At 43.9% G+C, this 22,461-nt stretch overlaps 1 protein-coding gene across 3 annotated transcripts in view; it reads left to right on the forward strand.

The window, feature by feature from the left end:
* sgk2a (serum/glucocorticoid regulated kinase 2a) overlaps positions 1–4,938 on the forward strand; it is a 62,227-nt gene extending 57,289 nt beyond the window's left edge. For all 3 annotated transcript variants that reach the window (XM_084334024.1, XM_084334025.1, XM_084334026.1), the window contains exons 12-13: positions 624–713; positions 4,710–4,938. In XM_084334024.1, the coding sequence (XP_084190150.1) occupies positions 624–713; positions 4,710–4,865 (246 nt within the window). In that variant the 3' untranslated portion in view covers positions 4,866–4,938. The remainder of the gene's footprint in view (positions 1–623; positions 714–4,709) is intronic.
* Positions 4,939–22,461: the final 17,523 nt, after the last annotated feature.

Genomic DNA, 22,461 nt, shown 5'->3' on the forward strand with positions numbered 1-22,461 from the left:
GCAAAGATTATACAGTATGCCCACAAAATCAGTCACTAATTCCTTATTCATAACATCACAAATTCAAGTCTTGATGCCCTGATTTTCATCTTAGGGAGACAGTTATCTATGTTTATAGATATTGACTGAACTGTCCGAAATCATTTGAACATTGATCAGAATCAGAACACAATTCTGATTTAGGGTGGATTTCCATTTAATTAAATTGAATGCTCACTATGAGAATGGCAAAATGGCTGTGACAAACAGAAGCTGTAACAACTGTAAAGCAAAGTCTACTTCGTGTGTATATACTCTATTAGATTAGATTAGATTAGATTCAAATGTAGTGTCATTATACAGCACAAGTACAGTACAATTAAAATAAGTTTGGCGTCCAACTAGAGTGCAAATGTAGCAGTAAAGTGCAACAGCAATATACAATGTAAAGGTGATTAAACTGGGCACAAAATATGCAAACTAACTAGTAACTAGTAAGAGTAGGAGGTACACTGCTGACCAGTATGACTACCACCACACTGTCTTTATACCTGTATCACTGTACACTGTACATTAAACATTAATATAAAATATTATATTAATATATTCATGCTATTATATGATTCTTCCTCTTTGTTTCACAGTTAGAAATAAAGAACCACGTGTTCTTCTCTCCACTCAACTGGGACGACCTGTACCACAAGAGGATCACTCCCCCTTACAACCCCAACGTGGTGAGTTGGATTAGTCTGTCTCCCCGGCCCTGCATGCCTGTCTATCCATCCTACTACGCCTCTGATTAACCCAAATGTCCGGCACCGGACTCATAATTCGGAAGATCACCGGTTCGAGACCCGGGCATGGGCGTTGTCGGAAAGTGGTGTTGTTGTCCAGCAGGGAGCACTCTGTCCTCTGGACCTGGTGGTGTTGTTGTCCAGCAGGGAGCACTCTGTCCTCTGGACCTGGTGGTGTTGTTGTCCAGCAGGGAGCACTCTGTCCTCTGGACCTGGTGGTGTTGTTGTCCAGCAGGGAGCACTCTGTCCTCTGGACCTGGTGGTGTTGTTGTCCAGCAGGGAGCACTCTGTCCTCTGGACCTGGTGGTGCTGTTGTCCAGCAGGGAGCACTCTGTCCTCTGGACCTGGTGGTGCTGTTGTCCAGCAGGGAGCACTCTGTCCTCTGGACCTGGTGGTGCTGTTGTTCAGCAGGGAGCACTCTGTCCTCTGGACCTGGTGGTGTTGTTGTCCAGCAGGGAGCACTCTGTCCTCTGGACCTGGTGGTGTTGTTGTCCAGCAGGGAGCACTCTGTCCTCTGGACCTGGTGGTGTTGTTGTCCAGCAGGGAGCACTCTGTCCTCTGGACCTGGTGGTGCTGTTGTCCAGCAGGGAGCACTCTGTCCTCTGGACCTGGTGGTGTTGTTGTCCAGCAGGGAGCACTCTGTCCTCTGGACCTGGTGGTGCTGTTGTCCAGCAGGGAGCACTCTGTCCTCTGGACCTGGTGGTGTTGTTGTCCAGCAGGGAGCACTCTGTCCTCTGGACCTGGTGGTGCTGTTGTCCAGCAGGGAGCACTCTGTCCTCTGGACCTGGTGGTGTTGTTGTCCAGCAGGGAGCACTCTGTCCTCTGGACCTGGTGGTGCTGTTGTCCAGCAGGGAGCACTCTGTCCTCTGGACCTGGTGGTGCTGTTGGTGGTGCTGTTGTCCAGCAGGGAGCACTCTGTCCTCTGGACCTGGTGGTGTTGTTGTCCAGCAGGGAGCACTCTGTCCTCTGGACCTGGTGGTGCTGTTGGTGGTGCTGTTGTCCAGCAGGGAGCACTCTGTCCTCTGGACCTGGTGGTGCTGTTGTCCAGCAGGGAGCACTCTGTCCTCTGGACTTGTCAGTAACAATGCCGAATTTGGTCGTTAAAGAAACCCCCAGGAGTAGGGGGTTCCCCGACATTCCTGGCAAAATTCCAAATCAGGTCTCTTACATCAAGGCTACCTAATCATCCCTCCCCCCCTTAATTGCCTGATATCAATCCCTGTCTCCCGAGCCTTTCAGCCATTGTGAGTAGGGTGATGTGTGCCGGGTGCCAGTGTATGGCAGCCATTGAGCTTGCATAGCCCAAGGTTTGGTGCTACACAGTGGTGGTGAAGGAGGCAATTGTGGTAAAAAGCGCTTTGAGTCTGCCTAGAAAAAAGTGCTATATAAATGCAATGATCATTCATTCAAATGTGGTGAGTTGGTGTCGTACAACACGTCGGCCTGTTTGTCTTGTTTACCCTCCTTGCCTAAGACAGCGTGTCCATATAGTCTTTCAGCCGACAACGTTCGAGGGACACGCTCGGAAGTGCTGGTCGTGACTGCCGTCGTCGCTAGGTTACTATTTAAAACTCCTCTGGAGCGTGGTGGTGTTCTCTCTTGCTAAACGTTGAACTAATATTGACCTTCTGGTACTCTGGGAGAGCGCTGTGGAGTATGCGCAATAGCACAGCGCTTCCATTGAAATGAGCGACGGTCGGCGCTTAGAAGACAAGGTTATCCGTGGACATGTTGCCTAATTGCTCCTGTAATGCCAACACACTAAGTCAGCCCGCCTGGCTGTAATTACATTAGATTAGATTAGATTCAAATGCATTGTCATCATACAGCACAACGAAAATAAGTTTGGCATCTATCTAACCAGAATGCAAAGGTAACGGTAAAGTGCATTAACACTATACAATGTAGCATACAAAGTAATTAAATGTGATATATATATAGTATAACAAACTACTGAGGAATATATGCTAAACTGATGTATGTACAGTATTATTATATACAGTAATACAAATATAAATACACTATAGTAGTAAGCCATAATGTCCAGTGGATTAACTATAAGAGTAGGTTTGGGATATATGCAAATATAAATATAGTATACACAGTGTGTACAGTGCACAGAGTTGCTATGTATACAGGTATGTAAACAGGGATATATGCAGATATATTCATACAGATAAGTAAAATATATAGTGGTAAGCCATACTGGCCAGTGGTAAAACTAGTAAGAGTAGGTATGGGATATATATACAGATATAATATATACAGGCAAATCAACAGGGATATATGCAGATATATCCAAACAGTTGTAGATACATATATGTACACTATATACAGTGTTATAGTATTATTGTGTCAGGACCAGGACTGGGGGACCCAAGATGCAGGTGGACACTGTAGTGATATAGAAGATATTTAATTTCAAGAACGGGGGAAGGTTGGAGGTGGTGATGTTGTAGCAGAGAAGGCAGGCAGGCAGGCAGGCAGGCAGGCAGGCCGGCAGGCAGGCTGGCAGGCAGGCAATGGTGATCCTGAGGCAAAAGAAACACAGAATAAGCTAAGCAAAAAAAACACAAAAAGACAGACAAAAAGCTGTCGAGTAATAATTTCCAAAAAGAGAGGCCTGAAACATCAGTACCAAGTAGCTGAGTTAATGATCTGATGAAGAGTGACTGAAGAACCGGGGTAGATATGCTGCAGGGCTGATGAGTAGATGGCCGGCAGGTGTGGTTGAGTTGATTACAGGAAGCTGCCCATATATGGGATGCAGGAAGCTGCTCGCCTCAGTTGACACACAAACAAGGACAGACATGAGAAAAACAGGGGTAGGGGAGACACAGGAGCTGCTGGATCATGACATTATTGAACGTGGCTATCATACAGGTACAGTATGTAAACTGTAATATATGGGTAGACAATAGGTTGAGGTAGGTAGGTACTTGATTGACTATTGTAGCTCTCTTCATGACAACACAGACACAGGTCCATTCTTTATACAGGCGCTTATTATTCAGGCAAGTCTTGTGGCTCATCCACACCTCCTCCTTCTTTCTCATGCCGTCCATTGTGAATGAACACGGTACAAAATGCATCAGCAGATTACACCATAGGCTACATCGTTTGAAACTAATTAAATACAATGGCCCTTAGCGTGCGCATGAAACAAAGTGCATTTTCTCAAGTGAAATAAAATACCTCGTTGGCCACTTGTCATGAGAAGAGGTTCTTGAGTTCTTATGAGTCCTTGGAAAGTTCTTTGACTTCAGACGTCAACAATTGTAACTTAAATAAAATCTTGTGGAGCAGCGTGAGACACCTGTTCACCTGAAGTCCATCAGAGAGAGAGACACCTGCTCACCTGAGGTCCATCAGAGAGAGAGAGAGAGACACCTGCTCACCTGAGGTCCATCAGAGAGAGAGAGAGAGAGAGAGAGAGAGAGACACCTGCTCACCTGAAGTCCATCAGAGAGAGAGAGAGACACCTGCTCACCTGAAGTCCATCAGAGAGAGAGAGACACCTGCTCACCTGAAGTCCATCAGAGAGAGAGAGAGACACCTGCTCACCTGAAGTCCATCAGAGAGAGAGAGACACCTGCTCACCTGAAGTCCATCAGAGAGAGAGAGAGAGAGAGACACCTGCTCACCTGAAGTCCATCAGAGAGAGAGAGAGACCTGCTCACCTGAAGTCCATCAGAGAGAGAGAGAGAGACACCTGCTCACCTGAAGTCCATCAGAGAGAGAGAGAGACCTGCTCACCTGAAGAGAGAGACCCAGTTCTGTAATTTTTAAATGTAACACTCTCTCTTGAGATTGTGTGCCTTATTGCTTTTAACAATTGTACATGAAATTAAGAACAATCACGAATCAATGAATCATCATGAATATAGAGTATTTATGCAACAGCACTTACACCCATTGTTCTGTCATCCTTTCTAGAAGGGCCCAGCGGACACCCAGCACATTGACCCGGAGTTCACCAGAGAGATGGTTCCCAACTCCGTGAGTCGGACCCCCGAGTTCAACGCCAGCACCAGCGCCAACAACGCCTTCAACGGATTCTCCTACGTCAACAACGACGACAGCTTCCTGTGAGACGGAAGGTCCCCGTCAGACAGACAGACAGACCTGGGCAAGATGGAATGTTTCATATGAAGGGGGGGGGGGGGGGGGGGGGGGCAACTTGTCTTGCAACTGTTGTCATGGTGATGTTACACGGGCAACATTTTGAGGCAATGGAGATGCAGTTGCCTTCACATGGATGGGATTGGTAGTAAGTGGGCGGATGTCAAGGATAAACTGTGAAGAAAATTCATTCAGTCTTAAAGGAACCATTGATTTTGTTTAACCCTTTCCCTACCACACTACAAAGGGTTAACACTTTCACTACCACACTACAAAGGGTTAACACTTTCACTACCACACTACAGAAGGTTAACCCTTTCGCTACCACACTACAAAGGGTTAACGCTTTCACTACCACACTACAGAAGGTTAACCCTTTTGCTACCACACTACAAAGGGTTAACGCTTTCACTACCACACTACAGAAGGTTAACCCTTTCGCTACCACACTACAAAGGGTTAACGCTTTCACTACCACACTACAGAAGGTTAACCCTTTTGCTACCACACTACAGGTTAACCCTTTCACTACCACACTACAAAGGGTTAACACTTTCACTACCACACTACAAAGAGTTAACGCTTTCACTACCACACTACAGAAGGTTGACCCTTTCACTACCACACTACAAAGGGTTAACGCTTTCACTACCACACTACAGAAGGTTAACCCTTTCACTACCACACTACAGACTGTTTCTGTTAACCTTCTGTGGTGTGGTAGTGAAAGCGTTAACCCTTTGTAGTGTGGTAGTGAAAGGGTTAACCTTCTGTAGTGTGGTAGTGAAAGGGTTAAGAAGCTGATCTGATTTGTCACAAACATTTGAATCCATCCAGAAATACACTGGCACCAGTGTATTGGTGTTTTGGTTTTCGAGGTATCAAAAGTAGAAATGGTTAGAATTTGAGTTTAGTATTAGCAATACTAGTGATAGTCAATTGTGTGAGGACGTCGTTTGGAAGGCGCTAACAGTGATTTTCCAGAGACCTGCTAACCACTCTTCCATTGACTTCCACTAGCGTTTCACCCTCAGTGAACTAAAGACTAAAGCACAGAATGACGAGCCCAATGTCCCTTACTGAGTGGCTGACTCCCTGTTGTTGAAACATGCACGCGTGAGTCTGGCTTAACTAGACTCGCTAATGCCTAGTCTTGTTTTTCCAATATTGCCTGTCTATTACATTACCCTAAAATGTTGTCCATAACCTGGGGAATACAAGCATGTAGGAAGTGGGACTACATTTGTAGTTTAGATATTTAAAACCACTTCCTAAACACACTTTTGACCAGGTCTCGTGTCAGACAGGAAACCGGGGATCCTATACCACCACAGAAGAAGAATTAATAGAACACAGTGCTGGAAAAGGAATCTTTGCGACAAACGCTGAGCTCGTAATTGCCCTGCTGAGAGGTTGTTCTTTGTGCCATTGACTTACAGCGGAGTGAATATTATCTTAGCGCAAAGGTGCTTCTGGCGTAAATAGTAACATAATCAGCAGTGGGTGGACCAATGCTTTAGATTTGCATTTAACTGTCAAAATGATCTCTACCTTTAGTGGGGTGTTTTGTCCCCCCCTGTTGGTGGGATGAAATTTCCCCCCAAAACGTACATTCCAGGACCGAGGACCTTTTGTCTGCAATGGCCGTGTCCTCCAGCTCAGAGGAGTTGTCTTTAACCTGTAGTCATTCAACGTGTTCTCATGAACCCATTCCTTAGCGTGTGCTATGAAAAGTTGTGGACCAATTTTTGCCGCGTTGCAACTCCTCTGACTTTTTGTGGTCGTTATGATGAACTTATGGTTAGGTTTAGGTTAAGGTTAGGGTTAGGTTAAAGGTAGCATCCGTAATGCTGTCAAACAGCAACCTAAGGGCGGTCAGGTGGCGTAGCTCGTCACCAATGCAAGAGGCTGCGGTCTCGACTCCCGGAGTCAGCATTGCTTGGGGCTTGGGCTGATCGCTATACTAACCCGTTTGGCTGGGTTAGGGGGAGGGCAAGTCATGGGTGGGAATCTGGCGTTGTGGACAGCGACGCCTACAGGTCAGGTCTGGGCGCTTGCTCAGCGGAGGCAGGACTTGATGAAGGCAGCGTGACCGCCGCGCGTGTCGGAGGAAGCGTGCAGATTACTTCAGGGTTCCCTTGTACCGACCAGTGGGAGAACATGCACACAACATCCAGGTAGGGAGGGGGGGAATTGGCACAACGACTAAATTGGGATGGGGAGAAAACAGAGAAAAAATCGGAGAAAGATAGGATAAAAATAAAATTGCAACCTATAGGCAAAAGAGCCCCGATTGGTATTGCACTTACATTTACTGTTTTGGTCTGATGTGTGGGGGGATAGGGGAAGGGTTTGCTTTTGTTTTGGTTCTTTTCATGTATTTTATTGGGGATGCTGCTCGGTGTATACTGCCTGCCTATTCTGCAATGCCTATTTGATTTTGAACATAAAGTAAAACAATTTGTATAATAAGTTATGAATCTATATATATGATATAATATACTATATACCAACCCTACTATAGCTATAATACTGTGAATTTCTCCACACCTCTCTTGGCAGAATCCCCTCCCCCTATCCCCACTCAGCTCCAAAAGTTGCAGCAGACCAAAGCAAAAACATTTGAAGGAGGAGCACTTTTGCCTAGAGGTTGAGGTTTGACGTCATTACAGATTCCACCTTTAAAGTGGAGATGAAGCAGTGAACAATGTGATCCTAGTTTGTTTGTTGTGTACCTTGTGTAAGACAGGGTTCTATAATCAAATGTGAAATCTATCTTATTTGTCTGAAAAATCAAATATAATATCCCTGTTTTCAACATGGGCGCCGCCATTTTGTTGCTGACGTCATGGCTGACGTCATGGGGCTTGTTTGGTGTATACACTGCTGGTTAGCTGCCTATAGTGAATGGGTCAGTCAGTAAATAAAATGTTGCCTACAAAACAACGGGACCGCGGTGGTTCTGTTTGTATTGCTCCTGGCTGTTCAAACTCATTTTACCATGTGAGAGAGAGGAAAGTTGGCTTATTTCCACAAACTACCAGTGAAAAAAACAGTGTTGTTGGCACGTTGGCTCAGGCTGGATCTGCAGCGAACACTTCATTGCCTCGGATTATGTTGTTTGGGTGGGATGTTTGTCCAGAAGACCACTAATCAGCTGAAGCCGGATGCGGTTCCCTCAGTCTTCGACAGACACACCGGCCCAGGCAGTTCAGCGTCGCGGAGCATTCAGCCTGCTGGCTACCTAGATCCACTTCAACCAGCGTCGCGGAGCATTCAGCCTGCTGGCTACATAGATCCACTTCAACCAGCCGAGCGTCGGGAGCTCCAGCAGCTTGTCGATGTGCTAATAGCCTGGAGCCAGCTACCGTTAGCTTGCCGAGGCTCCAGCACACCGACAAGCTGTGTAGCCAGCTACCGTTAGCTTGCCGAGGCTCCAGCACACCGACAAGCTGTGTAGCCAGCTACCGTTAGCTTGCCGAGGCTCCAGCACACCGACAAGCTGTGTAGCCAGCTACCGTTAGCTTGCCGAGGCTATTAGCACACCGACAAGCTGTGTAGCCAGCAGGCTGAATGCTCCGCGACGCTGGTTGAAGTGGATCTAGGTAGCCAGCAGGCTGAATGCTCCGCGACGCTGAACTGCCTGGGCCGGTGTGTCTGTCGAAGACTGAGGGAACCGCGTCCGGCTTCAGCTGATTAGTGGTCTTCTGGACAAACATCCCACCCCAACAACATAATCCGAGGCAATGAAGTGTTCGCTGCAGATCCTCCTTCCCTGTCCAACAGGCTGGTCGCGCCGCCTGAGTGCAGCCAGCCTGAGCCAACATGCCAACAACACTGTTTTTTTCACTGGTAGTTTGTGGAAATTAACCAACTTTCCTCTCTCTCACATGGTAAAATTAGTTTGAATAGCCAGGAGCAATACAAACAGAACCACCGCGGTCCCGTTGTTTTGTAGGCAACATTTTATTTACTGACTGACACATTCACTATAGGCAGCTAACCAGCAGTGTATACACCAAACAAGCCCCATGACGTCAGCAACAAAATGGCCGCGCCCATAATGATAAATGCTTCAAAAATGCACATAACAAATCGTTTTTTCTTAGAAACTGCTTATTTTTATAACGTGATTTTTTCTGTGGCTTATCTAAATACTAATGTGATGCTATGAATATGTATTTATCGCACTGCTTCATCTCCACTTTAAGGTTATGGTTAGGATTAGGGGCGGGGTTACAGTTATTTGCGCACTCACCAATCCGTAGGAAATCCAACGAAAAAGTCGGCACTCATGAGAATAGCCTGAGTTATTACATAAGGATTAATGATTATATTAATGATTTGTTCATTGAAATGTAAAGTCACCAGTAAATGGCTAATGTTATCGTGGAAATAATGTATGGTGTGGAAAAAATTTCGCAGCTTTGATATTAGGATCATAGAAATAGTAATGTAGTTATATGAGGAAACACCACAAACGGCCTTTCATCCTTTGGATCGCAGGCTGTATAATAACACGGGCACAAAACATAATTTTAAAGGTGCACTACGCCGTTTCAGGGGAGGGGGATTTGTTTACATTTGCAAGAGCCTGCAGTTAGTTTACGAAACATATTTACTATATTCTGTGTGTGATTCCTCAAATTATTCTATATTAACATCATAAATAAATAGAAAATGTAATAAAAGAAATGGATACATTTGAGGCACTGAACCAAACCTAGAAGATACTTTTTGGAATAGTAAATGTATTCGTAAACAAAATGGACGGCTCTGTAACAACAGCATTCTAGTTTCAAACAGTGTTCCAAGGACCTGGTTTTTCTCAGAATTCTTTTTCAAATAATAATAGATATTTATAATAGAATTTATTATACTTTTTTATTTTTATTTTCTTCAAATTTCTTTCCACAAACTACATAGTGCCCCTTTAACTCCATCAAATCTGATGTGTTACGACAGATATATTTAATATATATATATTTATAATTATATATACTGTATATATATATGATATACCTACGGCGGGACAACCACATTTAGCAACAGATCTGTGTCAGAAATCTGATTTTCTGGTCATCACAAAACCAGTCTTTGTCCCTCCTGTACAAAACTTAAAAGGGAAAATCCAACCTAAAATTGTATTTGCACAATGCTATTTTCTATAATACTGTACAGCTCAGTTTTGATTTGTGAATCGATGAAGTCTCAGAGAGACAGGTTTGTACTGATGACATCATCAAGGGATCAATCCTGGAGCAGCTCCGTGGACAGTGAATAGAACTGTACTAAGAACTACCCTACATTTAAATAAAACTCATTTGGATGTGACGGCTAGAAGAAAGATCCTGTGAGGCCACAAAGACAGCCACTAAGTCATATCGACCAACTCCAAAAGGTGTCACTTGATGACATCACAGATTCAAGTCTTGATGCTCTGATCTCCAGCTTAGGGAGGCGGTTGTCAGTTTATATATTTTGACAATATATATATATATATATATATATACATTGTCCAAGATCACTGCAACAGTACAATGTAAATTCAGTTTTAGGGTGGATTTCCCATTTAAGTACCAGTGCCTGGTTGCACCAGAACAAGAGTTTCTACATTACAAAGTCTCACTTAAAGGGTACGTTCAGAATCTTTTACCCCTAGCCATATATATTATGTCCTACTCATCAGTGGGGTTGTCGATTGGTAGAGTCCTTTGTCAGCACAATCCATGCTGCGTTTCATACTGGACATGCCAGCTCCTCTTTAGTTAAGACACAAAATCTATGTAAAGTTAGTGGAGCCACAGTAAAGAAAATGAAATAAACCCCTCTCATACTCGAAAACAGACTTCTTTGCTTTGGGCGCTCTGTGGAGTAGGTCTCTGCGTTTATTTCAGGGTTTATACAGACGTAAGCGTGGCCCCACATTACTCTACATAGTTTTTTTTTGTGGATAACTAACCGGAGCTGTGGATAAGATATCCAGTGCTGTGCTGAGAAAGTACTGCGGCTCGACAACATGGTTGATGAGTGGGAAACAGGGCTAGGGCTCTGTCTGAACTCACCCTTTAAGTTATTTATGATTATCAAGTTCAAGTTTTGTTTTATTTTATTTGTGACATAATAAAGGTACATGTACAACATTACAGTCAAATGCTTGGTTCCGAAGCCCCCTGAGATTGTGCTTCATACAGTAAAAAAAAAGGATAAAGACCAAACACTATACAAAAAATATACAATATACAAACTAAAATGCAAAAATGATAAAAATAAGGTAGGGATGTAGTGCAATTAAGAGTGTTGCCATAGAGACGGCAAGATAAAGACGCCAAGAAAAGGAGTCTCCTGCAACTGACACCTGCTGACACACGGAACTGCCTGCAGAAGGTGCTTGATACGGGAAATAAAGCTTGATACAGAAAACATTTATAATTATTTATTTTTATTTCTTGAGCGGAATGCTGTGAGTGGCGGCTGAGAGAAAATCTATATTGTTGGTGGAGCATATATACGTATCTGCAGCAGTGCAGCCAGTATGCTGTAAAAGGGTGGACTTCTATCCAGCCTTAGTATGCTATTACAATTATCACTGAATACAACATTGCATGGTATCAGTTAACTTTCAATTCAATCAATTAAAACATTAAACTTGTCAGGTTATCTGCTAATGGTAGAGCACTCATTATTGTTTAAAACAGGTTGGATATAATGTAATATATTATTATTATTATTATTATTATTATTATTATTATTATTATTATTATTGCAATAATATTATTCTCCTGCCAGTAGTTTTTCAGTATTTGAATTGTGAAGAAAACCTTTAACTTCCTTAATTGAATCTTTGAGACGAAGGACTATAAATCCATTTAAGATTTTGAGCAACATTTTCAAACCTACTTATTTAGAGCTGATAAGTTAGTAGTTAAAGTCAGTAGAGATGGAGTACTTTTGAGTGATGTGTATTGTATCCCATTCACACTCAAAAGTGATGGGGGTCTACTTTATAACAAACAGACATACAGTGCGCAGGTTTTCATCTCAAGGGTTCACGATTGATTAAGTGGAAAGTGTATTGATCCCGACCTTGTTCCACCTGTGTGTTTCTGAAGCAGTGGGCGTAGTTTGGTGCCAAGCCGCCATTCCCTGATTCTGTAAACAGAGACTCTGTCACGCTGCCAGCAACACCATGTTCTTTTGAGAATTAATTACTCATTCAAAATGAAAACACTAGGGGTGAAAACATTTCTTCAGAGAAAGGTCAAGAAAAAGCGTGAAGGATATAAAGACTCCAAGGACCAACACAACAATTCACAGAAAGAAAGTTAAAAGGCCTTTATTTAATAGCTAGTTCGTAGTTGAACAATGTGTTTAGTAGAAAAACCTGAATAGAAAATGTGTCAATAAATCAAATCACAATATATTTTTTTTCTTTTTTTTAAGGAAACACTATAGAGAGAGAGAGAGAAAAAAAAGCTTCCATTGATGACTAATTTAACCAAAGATCACCACAGATGGTGACATGTGGTGAGATTACAATCACTAGATGGTACTGTACTGTCAAGTTCTAGCTTTTGTAATATAGCCACAATGACATATTCAATGTTGTCATTTGGGGGGTGGGAACAATAAAAAAAACTCGATGATTGATTTCCTCATTTCATTTGTTGTCATAAAGCCTTTTTCCTTCAGTTACATACTGGCCTATTTGCTGACGACGTCATGACAAATATGCGCACACATTTTTGGGGCCAAAGGGAAAGCAAGCCATGCGTTGTTCATCTGAAAATGGGTAGAAGTTGTTGTGCAGTCGGCTGTGCTAATCGCAGTGAGCAAGGATTTAAATTCCATCCATTCAAAATAAATAGAAGAAGGCTGTGGCTTCAAGCCATAAAGAGAGCGGATTGGGGCAGTGATTGACCAAAGCTAGAGCTAGCTATGATTCGAGCTATGGTTAACACCGGGCATGTGTTACGTTTTTGATACCTAGATGCTCTCACTCAATTCATAATGAATAGTCAATCGTTTCATAATTCCTCGCGTACGGTCACACCAACGTGATCATTCTAAAATGCAGCTGTCATGATGTCCAGTCAAATCAAAGTAATATTTTGTCTGTTCAGGAAAACCATCAATAGACTGCGACACCCCTGATTTCGTCCCCTCAATATTTCCCCATGATCGAGGCACAGACGAGAAACGTGAAAGCCTACAAGCAAGGTGACATTATGTAACTAACTAAGTATTATGCAATGTGTTTGGTTTTGTTTATCGTGTAGCTAGCCATTTCTTTCTTCATGTATATTAAAATATGTTCATCTAAGCAGCTTTATTACAACAATTAAATACAAACAAATGCTCGTTTTAACAATATATTTGTCTTCATGTATCAACAAACATTTGCAGACAACGTATAGCTTACATGTTGATGAAAATCCATAAGACCCGGTATAATTGTTCTGCTTTCTGCTCCAAGGCTGTGTGCGTATCCAGTTTTGTTTGTATACAGGGAACAGGTCACACTACTGTACATGCACACTCAAGAAAACCTGCCTAATTAATTTTGTGTGTGTGTATGTGTGGGGGGCGTGTGTGTGTGTGTGTGTGTGTGTGTGTGTGTGTGTGTGTGTGTGTGTGTGTGTGTGTGTGTGTGTGTGTGTTTGTTATCCTGAGTATCAACAAATAGTCTTCATTCATGAATGCTCCTGCACCCAACAACAAACAGTGAAACACTCGGCAGGTGTCCAGCCGTGATGAAACCAGAACTCTTCAATGCCAAAACACAGCCATATTATGAGTGTGTGCATGTGTAGCATTATTCTTATTGTGTGTGTGTGTACATTCTCACTGGGAGAACGGAGTATGTCTCCTTGGGAGAGGCAAGGTCTGATGTCACCTGTGGTGTCCCTCAAGGATCAGTCCTCGGCCCCACCATGTTCACTCTCTACATGCTCTCCCTCGGCTCTGTCATCAGCCGGCATGGAATATCATTCCACTGCTACGCTGATGACATCCAACCCTACCCCATCCACAGTCCTGCCATCAGCCACTCTGACCACCTGCCTGGAGGAGGCGTGGATGAAGCACAACTTCCTACAGCTAAATAGCTCCAAAATTGAAGCCATTCTCGTTGGCACCCCACAGCAGGTCCGCTCATCCACCATCACCTTTTCCGGCCAGGACATCGCCCTGTCACCAACAGTCACCAATTTAGGCCTTAAAATGGACCCTCATCTGACCTTTGAGGATCACATAAAATGTCTATACAAAAACTCCTTTTACCACCTGAGGAACATTGCCAAACTTCGCCCCACACTCACTCTGTCTGACGCCGAAAAGCTCATCCACGCCTTTGTATCACACCCGTCCTCAAGTCCCTTCACTCAGGGTTGAGTACAAAGTCTCCCTGCTCACTCACCAGTGCCTCCATGGAAACGCCCCCCTCTACCTTAAAGAATTCATCACCCCTCAATCCTCCTCACGACATCTCCGCTCCGGCCAGGCAAACCTCCTCCAGCGCCCAAGGACCAAACTCCACACCATGGGAGATCGGGCTTTCTGCTCATCCGCTCCCAGTCTGTGGAATGCTCTCCCTGATCATCTGAGAGCACCACGGACCGTGGATGCTTTTAAAAAGGGCCTCAAAACACATATTTTTAATAGAGCCTTTTGTTGATTTTATCTAGTTTTAGCTCCACACATGTTATGTTCTTTTAGTGGTTTTAGCCCTTCTTATTTTATGTTTTTTTTATTCTTTTACTAGTTTTAGTGTTCTTTTACACTGTAGCGCTTTGAGATTTGTCCCACAATTATAAAGCGCCTCTACAAAGCAAATATATTATTATTATTATTACATTGATGTGTGATTGATGTTCTATCTGTATGCATTTGTACACTCCGTGCACAGAGATCGCTTCAGGAAAGCTCTGTGCAGAGAGACCGCTTCAGGAAAGCTCCGTGCAGAGAGACCGCTTCAGGAACGCTCTATGCACAGAGACTGTTTCAGGAACGCTCTGTGCACAGAGACTGTTTCAGGAACACTCCGTGCAGAGAGACCGCTTCAGGAACGCTCTGTACACAGAGACCGCTTCAGGAACGCTCTGTACACAGACTGTTTCAGGAACACTCCGTGCAGAGAGACCGTTTCAGGAAAACTCTGTGGCATGGACACAATGAAGCTTCAGGAACATTCCATGCACGGACACAATGAAGGTCACTGGCAGCTGACAGAAACCCTGAAATAAATGCTGAAAACCTGCTATATTTGGAGAAGGTGAAGCTCTCAATCTGGCCCAGGTTGAAGACAGGTAACTGGCTGAAGGTTCAGTGAGAGGAGGCCCGTCTGAATCCCTACAGCCCTACAGCTCTTCCTAGTTTTGGATGAAAAACACAAACCATGAAAAAACAATCACTGTAAAGTCACGCTGTTAGTGATGCTTCAGCTTTAAATGGTCAACTCAACTCCGTAAGACATTTGATTGATTCATTGATTGAAAACAGATTGCAGAATGGGTACAGTACCGTACAGCTCAATACACACAATTGTTAAGGGGATGCAGACCAGAGAAAGACTTTCGTCTTGTTTACATCAGGGTCCCCCATTTTCAATTCACAATGACATACACAACACAATATTGTCACTGTAACAGAGAAGCCGTTTGTCTTGCTGAGTTTGTTATTTGTCCCAATCTTCCTGATTTTCTAAAAAATGCCTTTACCCAATCATTTATTATCAATAAATGATAATAATAAATGATAATATAATAATAATAATAATAATAATAATTATTATTATTATTATTATTATTATTATTATTATTATTATTATTATTATTATTATTATTATTATTATTATTATTATTATTATTATTATTATTATTATTATTATTAATAATAATAATAATAATAATAATAATAATAATAATAATAATAATAATAATAATAATAATAATAATAATAATAATAATAATAATAATAATAATAATAAATAAATAAAAAAAGATGAGAGATGGAAAAATGATGTCACTGGATAACCACTAACCACCCACAATACGAATACAATGAACCAAATAAACTCCAATACCTGGAAAAAACAACGAAATAACCATCTAAATAACACTCACCCCCCAATCTACCCGGAAGGAGAAAGCCAGGGGGGGTACGTGAGTCCCCCCCTGAACCATACCATAACCCAAATGCTCTATAGGAGCCACCCACTTCCTCAGAAAAGGCAAACAATTTCATGAATACTTATTAAATATTGCCAAAATGTGTGTGATTTTATAACCATTTTACATTTTCAGCACAGGCACTGTTAAATGGGTAAGTATAAACAGCTATAACTGAATCGTATTTTAAATATTTACAATTGAGAACATGTTAAATAAATAATTGATAAATAAAAGGGAAAATATTTGTGTCTACATCTCCCCACCAAACTCCACATCGTACAGCACTTGTTGAAAGCGCATTCTTCTGATCAGAGACCCGCCATTGAGGACCCCAGACGGATCCTACTAATCACCCCAAAGTACCAGAAAATACCCTAAAGTACCCCAAAATACCCCAAAGTATACCCCAAAATACCCCAAAGTATACCCCAAAGTATACCCCAAAATACCCCAAAGTACCCCAAAGTATACCCGAAAATACCCCAAAGTACCCCAAAATACCCTAAAGTATACCCCAAAGTACCCCAAAATACCCCAAAGTACCCTAAAATACCCCAAAGTATACCCCAAAATACCCCAAAGTACCCCAAAATACCCCAAAGTACCAGAAAATACCCCAAAGTACCCCAAAATACCCCAAAGTACCCTAAAATACCCCAAAGTATACCCCAAAGTACCAGAAAATACCCCCAAATACCCTAAAATACCCCATAATACCCCAAAGTACCCCAAAATACCCCAAAGTACCAGAAAATACCCCAAAATACCCCAAAGTACCCTAAAATACCCCAAAGTATACCCCAAAATACCCCAAAGTACCCTAAAATACCCCAAAATACCCCAAAGTATACCCCAAAATACCAGAAAATAACCCAAAGTACCCCAAAATACCCCAAAGTATACCCCAAAATACCCCACAGTACCCCAAAATACCCCAACATATCCCAAAATACCCCAAAGTGCCTGGAAATATACCACAAAGTACCACAAAATACCTAAAATGAAAAACTAAAATGTGCACATTTTGTGTAATAGTGTAATAGTGTGTAATAGTGTAATAGTGTGTAATAGTGTAATAGTGTGTAATAGTGTGTAATAGTGTAATAGTGTGTAATAGTGTAATAGTGTAATAGTGTGTAATAGTGTGCTAGTGTGTAATAGTGTGTAATAGTGTAATAGTGTGTAATAGTGTAATAGTGTGATAGTGTAATAGTGTGTAATAGTGTAATAGTGTGTAATAGTGTAATAGTGTGTAATAATAGTGTGTAATAGTGTAATTGTAACTGAGGGGTACAATTCCCTGACTGTATTGATAAGTATGGTATCATTAAACCACTACCGCTTTATGTACTTTAACTACTGGCCATACAGTACACAATATATGAATATGATGAACACTTCCCACAATGAAATCGGTTCCAGTCAAAGGTATTAATCAAGTATTTAATGGAGCAAAAGGTACATATGATACTTATATTACATTTGATTGCACTTGTAAGGCAAATGAGTATTCGTAGGCAAATCAACACTGAATGTCCATTCTCTGGTTACGCAGGAGGCAAGTATACAACCTGGCTCTTAGGGAATTATATCTATGGTACACTTAATGATATAGCGGGATATACTGGAAGGGGTCCTCCCGGTTGTAAGCCGGCAGGGGGGGTAGGAGAGCTGTCGGTAGTAGAACGTCTGGTCAACGATATCTAGGGAGACTTCGAGTACAGAAGACAGTGCGATAGACTCTTGATCCGCAGACGAATACAGCTTGGTTCTCTTGTAGGCTGTAGCTCCACAGTGAAGAAAGCTAGGCGGCCTCAGGCTCTCTGAGCGCCGACTCGACCTTGACTCCTCTCGGGGTAAATCCAACGCTCACAGGCGTCGGCGATTATCCGCTCCACAAATCACAGTACCAAAGCAAATATATATTCCAGCCGCACAGGGCTATGCAGACGTCGGGTAGGTAATCCAGTGTACATGTCCATTCGGTCCTCGCCTAGATCTCCTCGGATGAAAGCGCCATGTGGTCGGCCCAGCCTGGATAAGAATCTAGCTAACACGAGGAAGCGTTGGAGATGCTGGTCACTTTAGAACTCTAACCGCACGATGCACCATACACAATAGACTATTATTAACTTAATAGAAATACGTCGCACTCGACGGTACAGTGCCAAACTCTGACAATTCAGTTATTAATTCGCACGCGGTCTCAATGCTATTCTGGGGCCAAACAGGCCATACTTCACCGCACGTCGTATCGTGGGTGAGGCTTGATTTGATTTGATTTGATTTGAAGTCTTTATTTCGAACATGCAATGAATACAACAAACAATAACAAAAAAAGAAAAACAACTCAATCTGCATGTTCGAAAAGGAGTAGGAAGAAGTATACACTTATTTAATCCTACCCCTTTTCCACTACTCAAATGAGTGTACTATTTTAAACATAAAAAAGAAAAGAAAAGAAAAGAAAAAAAAAAAAAATATATATATATATATATGCAAAACAAAAAACAAAAACTATATATGTATAAAATAAAATAAAATAGAAACAAAATAAAAATGTAAACACCTGTGAATATCAAGTCCCTTCTTCATCCCTGTACCTTGTGAACATAATTTCCTTATACATCAGTTTGAATTGTCTCATGTTTGGACATTGCTTTAACACCACATTAAGACTGTTCCACAGTTTCACTCCACATATTGAGATGCAGTGTTTTCTCATGGTAGTGCGTACGTTTAGCACCTTTAAATTGTGTTCTCCCCTCAGATTATAACCCCCCTCCCTATCAAAGAACAATTCTTGAATGTTTCTTGGAAGTGCATGACTTTTTGCTTTATACATTAATTGTGCCGTTTTAAATTCCACAAGATCATTTAACTTCAATGTCTTTGACTCCAGAAACAATATGTTAGTGTGATCACGATAACCTAACGATAAGGCTTCACGTTGGTTACTAAGTTTCTGACTAAGACTAAGTGCTTCTGTATTCACTTGCGCCATATTTATATGCACGGTGAACAAATAGTGCCACTCTCATTTCTGTCGCCGTATCCCTGGGCAGGGCCGGGGCTAGTACAGACATGTCTTGTCGGTAACTTTGAACTTGACTCCGGGGGCTGGTCCCCTGGCGCCTGGTCCTTTGTCCAATAGGAGAATGAACTATTATGGGCTATAGTAGGCTAAAGGGATATTCTGTGTATATGTACAAGGAATATACAAGGGATATCAAACGACATACAAATACTATTCAATATATATCAACAAACAAATATATATACTCGGTTTAATCTGATCCTTCGTAACAGCCGCTCCCTAATTAGTCCCACCTAATTAGCTAAGCAGAGACAGATTAACCGCACTGTCCACTACTCAATGTCTGCTGTGAGGGTCAGTCAATTCACAAAGTCATGGGGTCATGGTCGTCATCGATGGTATCGGGGAGCCTTGGCAGTTCTATTAGCCTCGCCACGGGTCGGGTGTAGGTCCGCCCTTGGACGAGCACTTCAGCTGCTCGGACCTTTCCGTCGGCACCGGTGATCACCTTGCCTACGCGGCCAGCCGGCCACATAGCTCGGGGTAGTGACTGGTCGATAATCATGACGACTGTTCCTTCTGTCAAATTGTCTCTCTCTTTTACCCATTTCTGGCGGGTCTGTAGAGACGGTAGGTAGTGGAGTAGGAAGCTGTTCCAAAACTTGTCAGCCAATACTTGACTGTACCTCCACGTTCTTCGGCCGTTCGCTTCTTCAGGCCTGTACATTGTCTGGGGTAGCGCGGGGTCCAGCCGCCCCATCAAGAGTGTGTTGGGGGTGACTGGGTCGACATCTGCTACATCACTTGAGACGTAACCGAGGGGCTTTGAGTTCAATACTCCCTCAATCTCCGTGAGGACTGTCATTAAGACTTCTTCCGCCACGGTCTGGGCCCCAAGCACGGCGTACAGGGCTGTCTTTATGGAACGTACTTCTCGTTCCCAAGTTCCACCGAAGTGAGGTGCGTTCGGGGGATTAAACTGGAAGTCAATCTGGGATGGAGCGAGGTGGGTCTTAAGTTCTGGGCCCATAGCTTGGAAGCTCTCTCTCAGCTCTCTTTCTCCGCCTTTGAAGTTTGTCCCGTGATCAGACAATAATGTAGACGGTTTTCCTTTCCATGATGTGAATCTTCGGAAGGCCATAAGGAATGAGTCTGTGCTCATGGTTGGAAGGAGTTCGATATGTATCGCTCGGGTGGTCATGCATTTGAATACAATACCCCACCGCTTCTTGGTTCCTCTTCCTTTCTTTATATACAGCGGGCCGAAACAGTTCATACCGGTGGAGTGAAAGGGCTTGTCGCCGAGTCGGAGGCAACAGGGAGGTAGGTCTGCCATCCGGGGTATACTGGGCTGTGCTCGCCACTTACGACAGTCTAGACAGGTTCGCTGGAAGCGCCGCACTGCTTCTCTCCCTTGCAGTATCCAATAACGACGTCTGATCTCCGCGAAGACTCTCTCTGCCCCTGCATGGTGCACATCCTCGTCGTATTTCTTTATGATCAGCTCTGTGACCTTGTGTCGGCTGTTCAAGACTATCGGGTACTTGACGTCATCCGGTAAGTCTGGGGCTCTCCGCAGACGACCACCCACTCTGATGAGACTATGGGCGTCGCTCTCGGGTGCTAGGTGGAGCAGTCTGCTGTCTGATGGGACGGGCTTTGCTCCCTGTAGACAGTCTAGCTCGTCGGGGAACGAGTCTCTCTGGGCTCGTTGTAGTAGAAGAAGTTCTGCTTCTTCGTAGTCAGCTGCTGAAATGTCAGTAGTGGGCTGAACCTCTGGGTGGTGCCACAGAAATGTCTTTAGCTGCGCACTCTCTAGGGTGAGGCAATCGTCTATGTCGGGGTCTGTGGAGACGAGTGTGTTCAATCCACAGAACATAGATTTCTTGTTTTCGGCCTCCTCTTTACTCGCCTCCCGTGGGGTGGGTGTAGGCCACTCTTCTTCCGGGAGCTTGAGAAACTCTGGTCCGTCACTGTATAGGTTGTGACGGGTGAGGTCATCCAGGGACATTCCCCGGGTGATGACGTCAGCTGGGTTGTGTTTTGTGTCCACATACCTCCAGCTCGCTACTTCTGTTAACTCTTGAATCTCTGTGACTCTGACTCCCACGAAAACCTTGTATCTGCACGAATCAGACCGGATCCATGTGAGTACTGTCGTGGAGTCTGACCACAAGATTGTTCTTTGCACCGGAATGGTGAGTTCACGTTGGATTAACGTGGCGAGCTGCGCTCCTGCTAGGGCTGCGCAGAGCTCTAGACGCGGGATAGATTGTTGCTTTCGTGGGGCTATTCTTGAGCGAGCCAGGATGAAAGCAGTATGTATTTCTCCTCCCTCCTCTCGGGCACGCAAGTAAGCCACCGAACCGTAGGCTACTTCGGAGGCGTCGCTGAAGACGTGTAGATCCATCTTGCATGTCTCTGGCCTCACTGTGGGTGGGAAGTAGCTGCGGCGTATGTTAACACCTGGGAGTGAGCGGAGTTCCGTCTCCCACTCTCTCCATGTGGATGCAAGGTGTTCGGGTATGGGGTCGTCCCAGCTCTGGTCCTTGTCCCATAACGCTCTTACAATCATCTTTGCCCTGGTGGTGTAAGGTAGAATACATCCCAACGGGTCATATTGTCTGGCGAGTGTTCTGTATACACTCCGTCTGGTGGTCGGTAGTGCCGTCGACCTTCCCTGCTCCTTGGTCAGGGGTTTGTGTCTATAATGGAGCGAGTCTGTTTTGAAGCGCCAGACTAGTCCTAGTGTCATTTCTTGGGCTTCTCCTGGGATGGTCGCCATCCAGGTCTCGCTGCTCGCTGCCTTGTCCTCAGGGGAGAGGCTGCGCAATACTTGCGGGTCGCTGCTGGCCCACTGCCTGAGATCAAAGCCGCCTTTGATCAGGGAGGCGCGGAGCTTGAGTAGAAGAGCCTCGGCTTCTTCTGGCGTCGAGACGCTTTGCAAACAGTTGTCCACGTAGAAACTATTTCCTACACTTTGTCGGACCTCTTCATCTGCTGCTGGGTCCTCTGCGACGTGTTTTTGCAGTGCAAACGTGGCACAGCATGGGCTGCATGTGGTTCCGAAAGGGAGGACTTCCCATTGATAGATGGCTGGTTGCTCATCCCCGATCCTCTCTCTCCATAGGAACCGCAGCAGGGGCTTGTCCTCCTCCACTAGTCTCACCTGCAGGAACATCCCTTTGATGTCGCCGCTGATGGCCACCTGGTCCTGGCGGAAACGTAGTAACACGCCTAGTAGAGAGGGGCCGAGTGTTGGGCCGGGCAAGAGCTCTTTATTCAGATTTTGTGATCCGATCTGGTAGCTGCAGTTGAACACAATACGATCCTTGCCGTTGTGGTGGACTTTGTGGTG

The sequence above is a fragment of the Notolepis coatsorum genome (genome assembly GCF_963971535.1).
Source record: "Notolepis coatsorum genome assembly, chromosome: 17".
Lineage (NCBI taxonomy): Eukaryota > Metazoa > Chordata > Actinopteri > Aulopiformes > Paralepididae > Notolepis > Notolepis coatsorum.